We start from the raw sequence: 13,570 nt of genomic DNA on the forward strand, positions 1-13,570 counted from the left end.
TGAGTGGACCCAGAACCGAATGCTAGGGTTTACGACCCGCGCTTCTCATATAAATGGCAGCAGGTGTCCCGTACTCGAACCATCGAGCCGCCGCCGCCGCCGCCGCAGTTGTCTTCGGTCTTCCGTGCTCACCTTCGAGAGATCAAGGTCCGTGTGCTCTCTCCTTCTCGGGCCATCGCCGATCTTTGCCTATGCTTGTTACTCCTGTACCTCTTCGTGCTTGCGCGTATGCCTGTGCATCTCCCCTTGTTGGTTTGCGAATTAGCATAAGTAAGCCGTAGACTTTACCATGTTTCGTGGCGGTTTGCGAGTAAGCTGTAGTTTTAGCTCTACCTACTGTGGAATTGCATTTTACGAGATCTGAGGGGAAGAAGAAGAAGAAGAAGAAGAAGAGAGCAAAGTCAGCTACTCGCGGCACTGGTTGATGGCCGAGCAGCCGCGCGTATAGGGGTTGGCTTTGGCGCCCGGCTGGCAGTTGTAGTAGGACGCCCCCGGCACGGAGCACGGCACCGAGTCCGGCATCAGCGCGCTGTAGCTGATGTACTGCGCCGTGGGCAGCAGGCTGGCCGCGGTGTCCACGTCGTAGTACAGTAGCAGGCGCATCCGGCCACACGGCGCGGCGCCGCCTTCGGCGTCCACGCCGTAATAGACGGGGCACTCCTCCGGCGAGGCGAGCCCCAGCACGAGTCGTCGGAAGAAGCCGCGGCCCCGGCCCCCGGCCACGCCCACTCCGCCGCCACGCGCGCGTGGATGATCGAGATCATCAGCTCCGACGCCGTGTCTCCGCTGGAGACGGCGAGCGCCGACATCGCGGCCGCGAGGAGCAGCGTGTGCCGTGCCGAAGCCATGGTGGACGCGGGGCTTTGAGACACACGAACGAGGTGGCGGCCGGCACGGTGGAGCTGGCAGCGTGGTTTAGAATGTTGCAATGCAACACCAAGAATCTACCGGATTTGAGTTGAGTAAGCGCCTTGAGCGGTGGTGGGGCGCTTTTAAGCTGGAGGCCTGGAGGGAGTGTTCTGTTTGGTGCTGGGCGCTGGCATCGTGTCCGGGCGAACGGCGGTGCCACGTCATGCCACCAACGCTGACCTTGCTCCAGCAACGCTGGGCATCGAGAACGCGTGGTCTCGTGCCGAGGCACGAACATCTAGCAGGCTCCTGCTCCCGCGCGCGATTCTTGCTGCAGTTTGACCTGCTAGAAAATCTGATTTCTAACCATGCTACCAAGTAATAAATAAATAAATAAATAGAAGCGCCTGGGATTGCTATGGCCTGTGGGACTCAGCACCCAGCTTCAACAAATCAAGCTATCACCACTAACAGTTCAATCGTATGACTAAATAGCTGCATCCTTTTATGCACAAATCAGTGCCACACAGAAACAGCTCTCCAAAAGCTCATGAAAAAACATTTGCTTTAGAACATCCGGGGCAAGCAGCGGACATTTTTTTACATGGTCATGAACATCTCTGTTTGTTTCGTCCTAGATATAGCAAGTACATGGTGCTGTTATTTCTTTTTCAATATTTGCTACCCATGTGTCTGATTTATCCTTCCCTTCTATGCTGTTCAGTTGCTGCTGCGGTAGTCCCCAACCATCATCATGCAGAACGAGGAGGGTAAGACGGTGGACCTCTACGTCCCCAGGAAGTGGTACGTTTGCTGTACTTTCTTGTTTAAACCTTTGCCCTCTGCATGGTTAATTATGTTGTGTTAATATTGAGTTTCTGTTCTTGCAGCTCGGCCACGAATAGGATCATCACTGCCAAGGATCATGCCTCTGTCCAGATCAACATTGGCCACTTGGATGCGAATGGCCTGTACGATGGTCACTTCACCACGTTTGCTCTCTCTGGGTTTGTCCGTGCTCAGGTGATAGTCCAGGATGTGATGCCTACATGCAACTTTCTACTGCAATTCCGTGTTTATTGAGTTCACATGTTGGCACCTGACACAGTGAATGACTGAATGGATTTGGAAAGAATTTTTATGTGTGGCTAAATTGACTTTCAGCAAATCCAAAGTTATGATCTTTATGTGTCGCTAGGTTGACCACCATCCACTGTTAACTAACACATTTTCTTGCTATGGTTTATATGTCATTATTACTGTTTGTCAAGTGAATTGTTACATGTTGCTTCTGCTGTGTCATGGATTCTTCTGCTTGGTTATGGTTCTGATTTCGTGTTTTTTGTTGTGCCTAGGGTGATGCTGACAGTTCGTTGGACAGGCTGTGGCAGAAGAAGAAGGCTGAGATCAAGCAGTAGGTCTTTGCACGTAGTTCCACCGGTAATGGACTCTTGAGGGATACTGCTCTAGCTAATGCTTTAGCTGGGGGGGGGGGAGTGATTCTGATGTTTGGCTGTTCGTTTGTTGGATGACCAGGTTTTAGTTTGTCTGGCCATGCTTGGGTCGCAGCAATCTGTGGCACGATGAATATCATTTTGTCAACCTATTCTTCTCACATATTTGGTCGCTTAGTATTTACTATTTACATCAACTGTGCACCCAGTCATGTCCTTTTCGTGTGGGATTGGGAGAACGAGTCTTTGTCCCCGAGCACGACGGACGTCCTCGCGGCGATGGATGGACTATGCAGTTTTATAGGATCGTGAGGATGCATTTTGACTAAGCATGCACTTTGATTTAAATAAGCAACATTGATTTGGTGGCTAAATCAACAGCACATTGTTTCTGCACCCATCATTTGGTGGCGCAATTAATGGTTGCGGTTGCTTCTTGGAAGGCATAAAAACAAAAATGCTAGACTCCTGCTGTGGGAGGAAGCTGAGAGCAGAGAATACACACACCAACTTATGGTCTATGGATCATGATGACTATGTCCAACTTAGGGCTTGTTCGTTTTGGTGATAATCCACATGTATTGGGTGGTATTGAGCCGGTTTAAATCCATAACAAGTCAAAATACATCCCAATCCCACCCAATACACTCCAATACACATGTAATATCAATAACTGAACAAGCCCTTATAGTCTATGGATCGTAATGACTATGTCCAACCTGCGCTTGAGCTAAAAAATGTCCTATAATTTAAAAATAAATATATTTTGTAGGATTTAGAATATAACAAAATATTCTTCTACAATAATAAAGTCTAAAATCTAGATTATATAAGGCATCTCACTACGATGTATTGTATTCGAGGCATTTGAAAAGATGTTCTATACTTTTGGAGTAGCTTTTTTTCTACATAGAGCCTTATATTTCAATGAGTTATCGGTTTTAAGCATTGTTGCAAATGCTCTAAATATATAAGCTATGTTGATAGTGAGTCTACATTATAAAACGTTTTGCAGATTACCCATCCTTTCTCTCACCCTCTCTATTATTTTAAATTCTACTGTGTTGATAGTGCAGTCTACATTATAAAACAGTGTTTTGCATGATATATGTAGTTATGCACGATATACTAGAGACAACCTAGTTCTATGTTAAAAATTATGCAACAAATAACTTTATTATATACAATTATAGTTTAAATAAATTATGTTATCTCTACCACAATAAGTTATATAATTTAAATTTTAAATTTATTAACTAGCGTACATAACATAAACATATAAGCTAAAAGACGATATTATCATGGATGGGTTCTGTATTTTTACGACAAGCACACAAGCTTCATTCAAGTCATTGTTGGAGTCCATCGCAAGAATACCCACACGAGTGCTAAACTTTTGTCGCGATAACTTCGTGGATAGCCTCGGTCTTCCCTATGCACAAGTGGTTTCTATAAAAGCCTCCATGCACATCATCACACCATCTGACACATGGTCGTCAGACTAATGTGTTAGATTCCGATGACTCTTAATGGCCACTATTTCAGCACTAGCCGTTGTTGATTTTGAGGCATGCCTGTGTGGTGTACTGGTGTATAGTCCGATGTCTACCATTGGACCAGTCTAATGACCATTTCTCTTCCCAGGAACCTTTCTAGTGACCCCCAAACTTCATTTCCACTAGTCTAACATTCCCTTGTAGGATCAGTTTGACGCTCCTCTGAATGTAAATAGTGTAATTGTGTGGTCGAGCACCATCTCCATTGTGAGTTTAAATCTCAGTTTGACGCACCACTAGGTGTGCATAGTGAGACCATATGATCTGAACACCCTTGCTATTTGTAGTTTGACGCTCCTTTTATCTGCCAGCTAGGGTTAGCTTGAATCGTATGGTCCATTGCTCCATATAGCAGTTCAACGCCTACTGAAACCCTTCTTCTCTTTGTTACTTTGTGATCTTCACGTTTTATTTGGTTCCATCTTGTGTCTCGAACTTTTTTGAAAGTCGCCTAGAGTGGGGTGGATAGGCGAAACCTAGAAATTATAAACTTTGAACATGAACTTTGCCCGGGGTTAGAGTTAGAATGAGTGTTAATGAAATCGGAGTGCGGAAGAGAGTTCTTCTTGCTATGAGTTGCTTAATCAATGCAGATAACTTTGTGAGATAACTCAAATAGATATCAAGCAAGAGAACTTTGGAGGGAGAGGAGAGGAAAAAATCAAATCACAATACAAGGTTTGCACAAAGACACACGCGACTTGTTTCCCGAGGTTCGGTTCTAAAGAACCTACTCCCCGTTGAGGAGGCCACATAGACCGGGTCTCTTTCAACCCTTTCCCTCTCTCAAACGGTCACTTATACTGCTTGAGTTCTTCTTCTTAATCTCGATGGTCACTTAGACCCCATAAGCATCACCACACAATTAGGTGTCTTTTACTAGTTTTACAAGTCACTTGAGAGTTTACAAGGAGATGAAGAAAGCACAATTAAGAAAACCAAGCAATAAGAGCAACAAGAAAATCACAAGATCACACTCTCTTTAGATTTTCCAAAGCACTAATCACTAATCATCACTAGTCACAATTACGTCACTTGGAGGAGATTGGAAGCTTTGAATGTGTCTTGGGATGAAGTTCTTGCTCTTTTATTGAATGAGAATGAATGGGATGCTTGGAAGAAGAGAATGGAGGTGGTTCGGATTGTATTTATAGCCACCAACCACTTCCTAGCCGTTACCCACTTTCTGCCAACCGCGGACGGTCCACGCTCCTGGCCCGAACAGTCCGCTCCTCCACATCAACGACTGAAATCGCAACAGTCAACAGTAATAGCTATATTAACGGCTATAAGTGCATTAAATACGTTGTCAGATGTCAGATAAAGCAGTCGCAGATGGTCCGGTCGTGCACCCCGGACGGCCCGCGAGGACGCTATAATTCCTATTTACCGAACTTGACACCTTTGGGTTTTTCTGATTTCCAACGGGTGGATGGTCCGCGCCTGAGGCCGGACAATCTGAGCTTGGTCCCGAACGGTGTTCTTCTCCCCTTCATACAGTTTGTAGTAGAAATGTGAGTTTTGCATAGTTCCTGTCCGAGACTCACTGAGGTGTTGTGGACGGTCCGCTAGAAGAGCTCGGACGGTCCGCACACTGGTGAATTCGCCAAAAAAATTCTCCTACGATATTCCGGACAGTCGACTTAGAATTGAGATTATTGGACTTATGCATCTGAGAATTAATCAACTATGCAAATTTTTAGTCCATTAGGTTGTGATGATCATCAATCATCAAAAACAAATGAGAGAAAATGGTAAAGATCATTTCCCTTTCATTTTTAATGTTCTATTAGGTCTTCAATAAGTGATCGACCGCATTAACTCCACCTGGCGCCGAGCCACAACGAAAGTGTCGGTCCGCCTCACACTCATGACCTACGAACCAATCGGGCCGCAAAGCACTCATGGCCTACAAGCCCCTCGGACTGTGGCGCATTTATGGCCCGCGCATCCCTCGCCCAGCGACGCACTCATGATCTATCGAGACTAGGCCTAAGTGCGAAGGTCACTGGCAGGACGCAACACGACGTTCCACGTCGTTCCTCAAGCTATGAAGGTGAGGGGTCAGCATAGTTCGAATGATGGCGCTTGGGACCCACACCTCCCGATCAGTTCTCCATAAAGAATATGAGACAACCAAATGACCCCGGGGCCCACGAGCACGCGTGGCTTTACCCTAGATAGAACGTTTGGTTTTACCCTTGCTTAATGGCTCCTTCCTGAGGAAGCCACGCTGGTCGACCCCTCTCCCGACCTATAAAAGGGAGGGGTTGGCCCCTATGTTGGAGGGGTTTCTTTTCCCTCGGACATACGACAGACGCAAGGATGGATCCCAGACGAGACGACGCCCAGAAGGACCGACGAACAGGAGGAGAATGTGGAGGCCGGAGCAACACCGACAAGCCAAGACTTAGCTAGGACTCCATTCTGTAACAACCTCCACCACGAATAAGAGACTTTAGAGCCTCTTCTCCCTCTCTCGTTCGCTTATAACTCCTACTACGAGCTTTGATCATCAATGGTTACAGGTAGCGCAAGCCGTCGATGATTGGAAGTAGGGACATTATGCCCGAACCAGTATAAATCCTGCAACAACTGTGCACACCGGGGATGCTTTAGGTAGTCTAAACAGAGGGATGCTTTAGGTAGTCTAATACTAGTTAAGGAATCAAATAAAACTTACACAAAACTGTCCATCGTGAATATGCATACCTTAGATGAATATTTAACTTAATAGTCTTCATCTAAACAATGGTATATCAAATAAGTCAAGAACTAGGAGCATACATTGTGCACCTTTGAAATTTGATGATATTATTATATTAATAGGGCTTGGCCTATATAATAGTTCAACAATTAATAAAAAAAATTTAAAGGCCCACAATAGATGCTAAGTTAGAGTAGGATTAGTACTACATGGTACTAGAGATGTCAATTAAGAATTCTCCATAAGGTTTGGACACAATCCCCATCCCATGAAGCTGTATCCATCCCCATCCCTATACACATACTCATCCCATTCTGGTATTGGGTCCCCAATGTATCCTCATCTCCGACAAGAAAAACATGACCACATTATATGCTATATAACATTAACAACCATATGTGTCGGGTACCATAATTAGGGGTACCCCCAACACTCCTAAACTCGGCTGGTAATCACCATCAGCACAAACTGCAGAGACTGATGGACGCAATTCAGGTCAAGGCTTCGTCTACTCAAGGGACGCGATCTCGCCTCGTCCGAGCCCAGCCTCGGGCGAGAACAGTAGTCCCAGGCGAATTCACGCCTCGCTCGAGGGCCTCCTCAAGCAACGGGCGCACCCTTGACTCGCCCGAAGCCCAGCTCGGGCAGGCTTCATAGTGAAACGACCTTGGCCAAATCGCCTCACCAACCGATCGTATCGCAGGCGCATTCAATGCAAGGATCGCCTGGCATCTTATCCTGACACGCGCGCCTCAGTCGGCAAGGTCGAAGTGACCGCAGTCACTTCGCCCTCCCGCTGACTGACCTGACAGAAAAACAACGCCGCTCGCCCCTCTCCGACTGCTGTGCCACCCACCAGGGTGAGGCTGACAGCAGCTGAGTCCAGCCTTAGGCGCAACAGGAAGCTCCGCCTCGCCCGACCCCAGGGCTCGACCCCCGCCTCGGCCTCAGAAGGTGGTCTCCGCCTCGCCCGACCCTAGGGCCCGGCCTCAACCTTGACCTCGGGAGGAATCACGTCCTCGCACGACCCCAGCCTCGGCCTCAGGAGGAGTCTCCGCCTCGCTCGACCTTGGGCTCGGACCGACCACGCCGCAGGGGGTACATCATTACCCTACCCCTAGCTAGCTCAGGCTACGGGGGAACAAGACCGGCGTCCCATCCAGGCTCGCCCCGGTAACAAGTAATGATGGCTCCCCGCGTGCGTCCATGACGACGGTGGTTCTCAGCCCCCTACGGAAGCAAGGAGACGTCAGCAAGGTCCTAGCAGCCTCGACAACTGTGCTTCTACAGGGCTCAAACGCTCCTCCGACGGCCACGACACCACGTACACAGGACTCTAGCAGCTCTCCGACAGCCACGATGGCATGTACATAGGGCTCTGGCTCCTCTCTGCCGGACACGTTAGCATATTGCTACACCCCCATTGTACACCTGGACCCTCTTCTTGCATCTATAAAAGGAAGGGCCAGGGCCCTCATACGAGAGGGTGGTCGCGCGGGAGGACGGGCCGACGAACCGGCTCACACACACTCTCTCCCTCGCGAACGCTTGTAACCCCTACTGCAAGCGCACCCCCCTTGGGTGCAGGATAACACGAGCCGCGGTTTCTTCCCCCCTTTTGTGTTCCATCTCGCACCAACCCATCTGGACTGAGGCACGCAGCGATAATTTTACTCGTCAGTCCAGGGACCCCCCAGGGTCGAAACACCGACAGTTGGCGCGCCAGGTAGGGGTCTACTGCGTGTTGACGAACAGCTTCCTGTTGAGTTCTAGATGGGTAGTTTTCAGCAACCTCTTCAGCCCGGGACGCTGCTCCGTTTCGGGAGTCTCGAGTTCATGTCCCTCGACGACAGCTACGACATGGTACTCCTTCCCCCGCAGCGCGACAGCGACAACGACGGCCATCGTCTCGCCCGCAGGCGGCGAACTCGACGACGTCTTCCCCCCGTGGCGGGAGAGCAGCATCCGGGTTTGTCCCGCCGCCTTCCTCGCTGCAGGAGGAGGCGGGGCAACCGTGGCCAGGCGGTAGGCGACATCTCGTCGGCTGTCGAGCGAGTCGACGATGTTGGCACCCCAGCGGGGGACATGTCGGGCGTTGCCCTCGCACCTGGGACGACGACGAGCGCCGTTTCCCCGCAACACGCCAACCCCAAGCGGATAGATGACGCCAGCACTCTCGCGGAGGGCTTGCTGGGCGTTAGCCTCGTACCTGAGATAACGGTGCGGTCCGTCCCCGACGCGACCTCGTCACCGTCCATCGATCGAGAGGTACCGTCCGTTTTCCACCCTGTGCCTTTTAGATTCAGCTTCGATCCACCAAGCGATCCCACTTCGGTGAGCGCTTTCGTAAAGGCATATCCTAACCTTCCGGGGTACCATATGTGGTCAACCTGGGACCGACTGGTGGGCGTCTCGACCTACGGGCCCCCGGGTTCCGAGGAAGACGACGAGCCCGACTCTGGTTGGGATTTCTCCGAGCTCGGTAATCCTAGTGCCATGCGAGACTTCATGGCCGCATGTGACTACTGCCTCTCCGATTGCTCCGATGATGGCCACAGCCTTGACAACGAGGGTTGTGGCCCAAGTCGCGAATGTTTCCACATCGATCTAGGGGGTCACGACGAAGGCAACCACCTTGGTATGCCGGAGGACGATGATCCCCCTGGGCCTGCGCCTCGCGTTGACATCCTACGGGAGCTAGCTGTGGTCCCAGTCCCTGCAGGGGGTCAGGACACATAGCTTGAGCAAATCCGTGAGATGCAGGCCAAGCTCGACGAGGAAGCAGGACAACTTGTGCAGCTCCGGCAAAACATCAAGCAGGAGTGGGCAGGCCGAGCACTAGCCGGAGAAGCGTGTCATCAGGCCTAGGACGTCCAACACCGAATCACTGACGATGTCAGGTCAAGGCTGCCACCGGCTTCCAGTGGGGTCGGCCAGAACCTGGCTGCAGCGGCAATTCTACTCCGAGCGATGCCGGAGCCATCCACCACCGAGGGGCGGCGTATCCAGGGAGAACTCAAGAATCTCCTGGAGGATGCCGCGGTCCGGCGGGCCGAGAGCTCTGCCTCCTGAAGGCAGGGGTGCCCCCCGGAGCATCGCACCGCGACTTCCCGATTCATGCGGGAAGCCTCGGTCCACACCGGGCGCATGCGGGACGCGACACCTGCAGCCCCAGGTCGCCTCGGCAACGAGCACCGCCGCAACGACCGTCGAGCCCGCCTCGACGAAAAGGTGTGCTGAGGCTACCACCCGGGCGTGGGGGACGCTACGACAGTGGGGAGGATCAGAGCCCCTCGCCCAAACCACCTGGTGCGCAAGCCTTCAGCCGGGCCATACGACGGGCGCCGTTCCCGACCCGGTTCCGAGCCCCGACTACCATCACCAAGTACTCAGGGGAAACAAGGCCGGAACTGTGGCTTGCAGACTACCGGTTGGCCTGCCAGCTAGGTGGAACGGACGATGACAACCTCATCATCCGCAACCTCCCCCTGTTCCTCTCCGACGCCGCCCGAGCCTGGCTGGAGCATCTGCCTCCTGCGCAGATCTCCAACTGGGACGATTTGGTAAAAGCCTTCGCTGGAAACTTCTAGGGCACATACGTGCGCCCTGTGAACTCCTGGGATCTCCAAAGCTGCTGCCAGCAGCCAGGGGAATCCCTACGGGAGTATATCCGACGATTTTCGAAGCAGCGCATCAAGCTTCCCAACATCACCGACTCGGATGTCATCGGCGCGTTCCTCGTCGGCACCACTTGCCGCGACCTGGTGAGCAAACTGGGTCGCAAGACTCCCACCAGGGCGAGCGAGTTGATGGACATCGCCACCAAGTTCGCCTCTGGTCAGGAGGCGGTCGAGGCCATCTTCTGGAAGGACAAGCAGCCTCATGAACGCCAGCAGGAAGACGTCCCCGAGGCGTCCGCCTAGCGCGGCACGAAGAAGAAAGGCAAGAAAAAGTCGCAAGCGAAACGCGACGCCGCCGACGCAGATCTTGCCGCTGCCGCCGAGCACAGGAACCTTCGGAAGCCTCCCGGAGGGGCCAACCTGTTCGACAAGATGCTCAAGGAGTCGTGCCCCTACCACCAGGGTCCCGTCAAGCACACCCTCGAGGAATGCGTCATGCTTCGGCGCTACTTCCATAAGACCGGGCCCCCGGCGGAAGGTGGCAAAGGCCAAGACAACGACAAGAAGGAGGGCGACAAGGCAGAGGAGTTCCCCGAGGTCCGCGGCTGTTTCATGATCTACGGTGGGCAAGTGGCGAACGCCTCGGCTCGGCACCGCAAGCAGGAGCGCCGGGAGGTCTGCTCGGTAAAGGTGGCGGCGCCAGTCTATCTCGACTAGTCCGACAAGCCCATCACCTTCGACCAAGGCGACCACCCCGACTGCGTGCCAAGCCCAGGGAAATACCCGCTCGTCGTCGACCCTGTCATCGGCAACACCAGGCTCACCAAGGTCCTCATGGACGGAGGCAGCAGCCTAAACATCATCTACACCGAGACCCTCGCGCTCTTAGAGATCGATCTGTCCACGATTCGGGCCGGTGCAGCGCCCTTTCACGGGATCATCCCCGGGAAGCGCGTCCAGCCCCTTGGACAACTCGATCTGCCCGTCTGTTTCGGAACTCCCTCCAACTTCCGCAGAGAAACCCTCACGTTCGAGGTGGTCGGGTTCCGAGGAACCTACCACACAGTGCTGGGGAGACCGTGCTACGCCAAGTTCATGGTCGTCCCCAACTACACCTACCTCAAGCTCAAGATGCCGGGCCCCAACGGGGTCATCACCGTCGGATCCACGTACCGACACGCGTACGAATGCGACGTGGAGTGCGTAGAGTACGCTGAGGCCCTCGCCGAATCCGAGGCCCTCATCGCCGACCTGGAGTGCCTCCCCAAGGAGGTGCCAGATGCAAAGCGCCACGCCGGCAACTTCGAGCCAGCAGAGGCGGTTAAGTCCGTCCCTCTCGACCCCAGCAACGACGCCTACAAGCAAGTCCGGATCGGCTCCGAGCTCGACCCCAAATAGGAAGCAGTGCTCGTCGACTTTCTCCGCGCAAATGCCGAGGTGTTTGCGTGGAGTCCTTCGGACATGTCCGGCATACCGAGGGATGTCGCCGAGCACTCGCTGGATATCCGAGCCGGTGCCCGACCCGTGAAGCAGCCTCTGCGCCGTTTCGATGAAGAAAAGCGCAGAGCCATAGGCGAGGTGATCCACAAGCTGATGGCTGCAGGGTTCATCAAAGAGGTATTCCATCCTGAATGGTTAGCCAACCCTGTGCTTGTGAAAAAGAAAGGTGGGAAGTGGAGGATGTGTGTAGACTACACTGGTCTAAACAAAGCATGCCCGAAGGTTCCCTACCCTCTGCCTCGCATCGATCAAATCGTGGATTCCACTGCTGGGTGTGAAACCCTGTCATTCCTCGACGCCTACTCAGGGTATCACCAAATCAAGATGAAAGAGTCCGACCAGCTCGCGACTTCTTTCATCACACCTTTTGGCATGTACTGCTATACTACTATGCTATTTGGTTTGAGGAATGTAGGTGCGACATACCAAAGGTGCATGAACCACGTGTTCGGAGAGCACATCGGCCGAACGGTCGAGGCTTACGTCGATGACATCGTAGTCAAGATGAAGAAAGCCTCCGACCTTCTCTCTGACCTTGAAACGACATTCAAGTGTCTGAGGGCGAAGGGCGTGAAGCTCAATCCCGAGAAGTGTGTCTTCGGAGTCCCCCGTGGCATGCTCCTGGGGTTCATCGTCTCCGAGCGGGGCATCAAGGCCAACCCGGAGAAAATCGCGGCCATCACCAACATGGGGCCTATCAAAGACTTGAAAGGAGTACAAAGGGTCATGGGATGCCTTGCGGCTCTGAGCCGTTTCATCTCACGCATTGGCGAAAGAGGCCTACCCTTGTATCGCCTCTTAAGGAAGACCGAGCGCTTCTCTTGGACCCCGAGGCCGAGGAAGCTCTCGAAAACTTAAAGGCACTCCTTACAAGTGCGCCCATCTTGGTGCCCCCCGCTGCAGGAGAAGCCCTCTTAATCTACGTAGCCGCGACCACTCCGGTGGTCAGCGCCGCGATCATAGTCGAGAGACGAGAAGAAGGGCATGCACTGCTCGTCCAGAGGCCGGTCTACTTCATCATCGAAGTGTTATCCAAGACCAAGATCCGCTACCCGCAAATTCAGAAGTTGCTATACGCAGTAATCCTGACGCGAAGAAAGTTGTGACACTACTTCGAGTCTCATCCGGTGACTGTGGTGTCATCCTTCCCTCTGGGGGAGATCATCCAGTGCCGAGAGGCCTCGGGTAGGATAGCAAAGTGGGCGGTGGAGATCATGGGCGAGACAATCTCGTTCGCTCCTCGGAAGGCCATCAAGTCCCAAGTCTTGGCGAACTTCGTGGCTGAATGGGTCGACACCCAGCTACCAATAGCTCCGGTTCAACCGGAACTCTGGACCATGTACTTCGATGGGTCGCTGATGAAAACAGGAGCCGGCGCGGGCCTGCTCTTCATCTCACCCCTCGGGAAGCACCTCCGCTACGTGCTGCGCCTCCATTTCTCGGCATCAAACAACGTGGCCGAGTACGAAGCTCTGGTTAACGGGTTGCACATCGCCATCGATCTAGGGGTTCGGCGCCTCGACGCTCGTGGCGACTCGCAGCTTGTCATTGATCAAGTCATGAAGAACTCCCACTGCCGCGACAGGAAGATGGAGGCCTACTGCGACGAGGTTCGGCGCCTGGAAGACAAGTTCTACCGGCTCGAGCTCAACCACGTAGCTCGACGCTACAACGAGACTGCGGATGAGCTGGCTAAAATAGCCTCGGGGCAGACGACGGTCCCCCCGGACGTCTTCTCCAGAGACATACATCAACCCTCAAGACCGACGACACGCCCGAGCCCGAGGAGGCCTCGGCCCATCCCGAGGAGGCCTCGGCCCAACCCGACGAGGCCTCGGCCCAGCCCGAGGCATCCTCGGCCGCCGAGGGTGAGGCACTGCGCGT

General features: G+C 52.9%; 2 protein-coding genes across 4 annotated transcripts; one reads left to right on the top strand and one right to left on the bottom strand.

Annotated features, from left to right (window-relative positions):
• The first annotated feature begins 16 nt into the window (after window positions 1-16).
• LOC542449 (40S ribosomal protein S21) lies at window positions 17-2,511 on the top strand. 3 transcript variants are annotated; one of them, XM_023300512.2, is made up of 5 exons: window positions 17-147; window positions 1,574-1,653; window positions 1,740-1,872; window positions 2,205-2,289; window positions 2,386-2,511. In XM_023300512.2, the coding sequence occupies exons 2-4, from the start codon at window positions 1,604-1,606 to the stop codon at window positions 2,265-2,267; spliced, it is 246 nt and encodes an 81-aa protein (XP_023156280.1). In that variant the 5' UTR covers window positions 17-147; window positions 1,574-1,603; the 3' UTR covers window positions 2,268-2,289; window positions 2,386-2,511. The 3 variants fall into 3 exon arrangements, with proteins under 3 accessions (XP_023156280.1, XP_020396117.1, NP_001105477.1); XM_020540528.3 differs by having other exon boundaries at window positions 18-147; window positions 1,740-1,820; window positions 2,205-2,500; NM_001112007.3 differs by having other exon boundaries at window positions 82-147; window positions 2,205-2,464.
• On the bottom strand, window positions 371-1,293 carry LOC103634741 (rapid alkalinization factor). The gene is given in 2 exon segments (XM_008657332.3): window positions 371-669; window positions 672-1,293. Coding segments are annotated over 2 exon segments (441 nt in total). The 5' UTR covers window positions 849-1,293; the 3' UTR covers window positions 371-405.
• Window positions 2,512-13,570: the final 11,059 nt, after the last annotated feature.

Source organism: Zea mays, chromosome 1 (assembly GCF_902167145.1).
Source record: "Zea mays cultivar B73 chromosome 1, Zm-B73-REFERENCE-NAM-5.0, whole genome shotgun sequence".
Lineage (NCBI taxonomy): Eukaryota > Viridiplantae > Streptophyta > Magnoliopsida > Poales > Poaceae > Zea > Zea mays.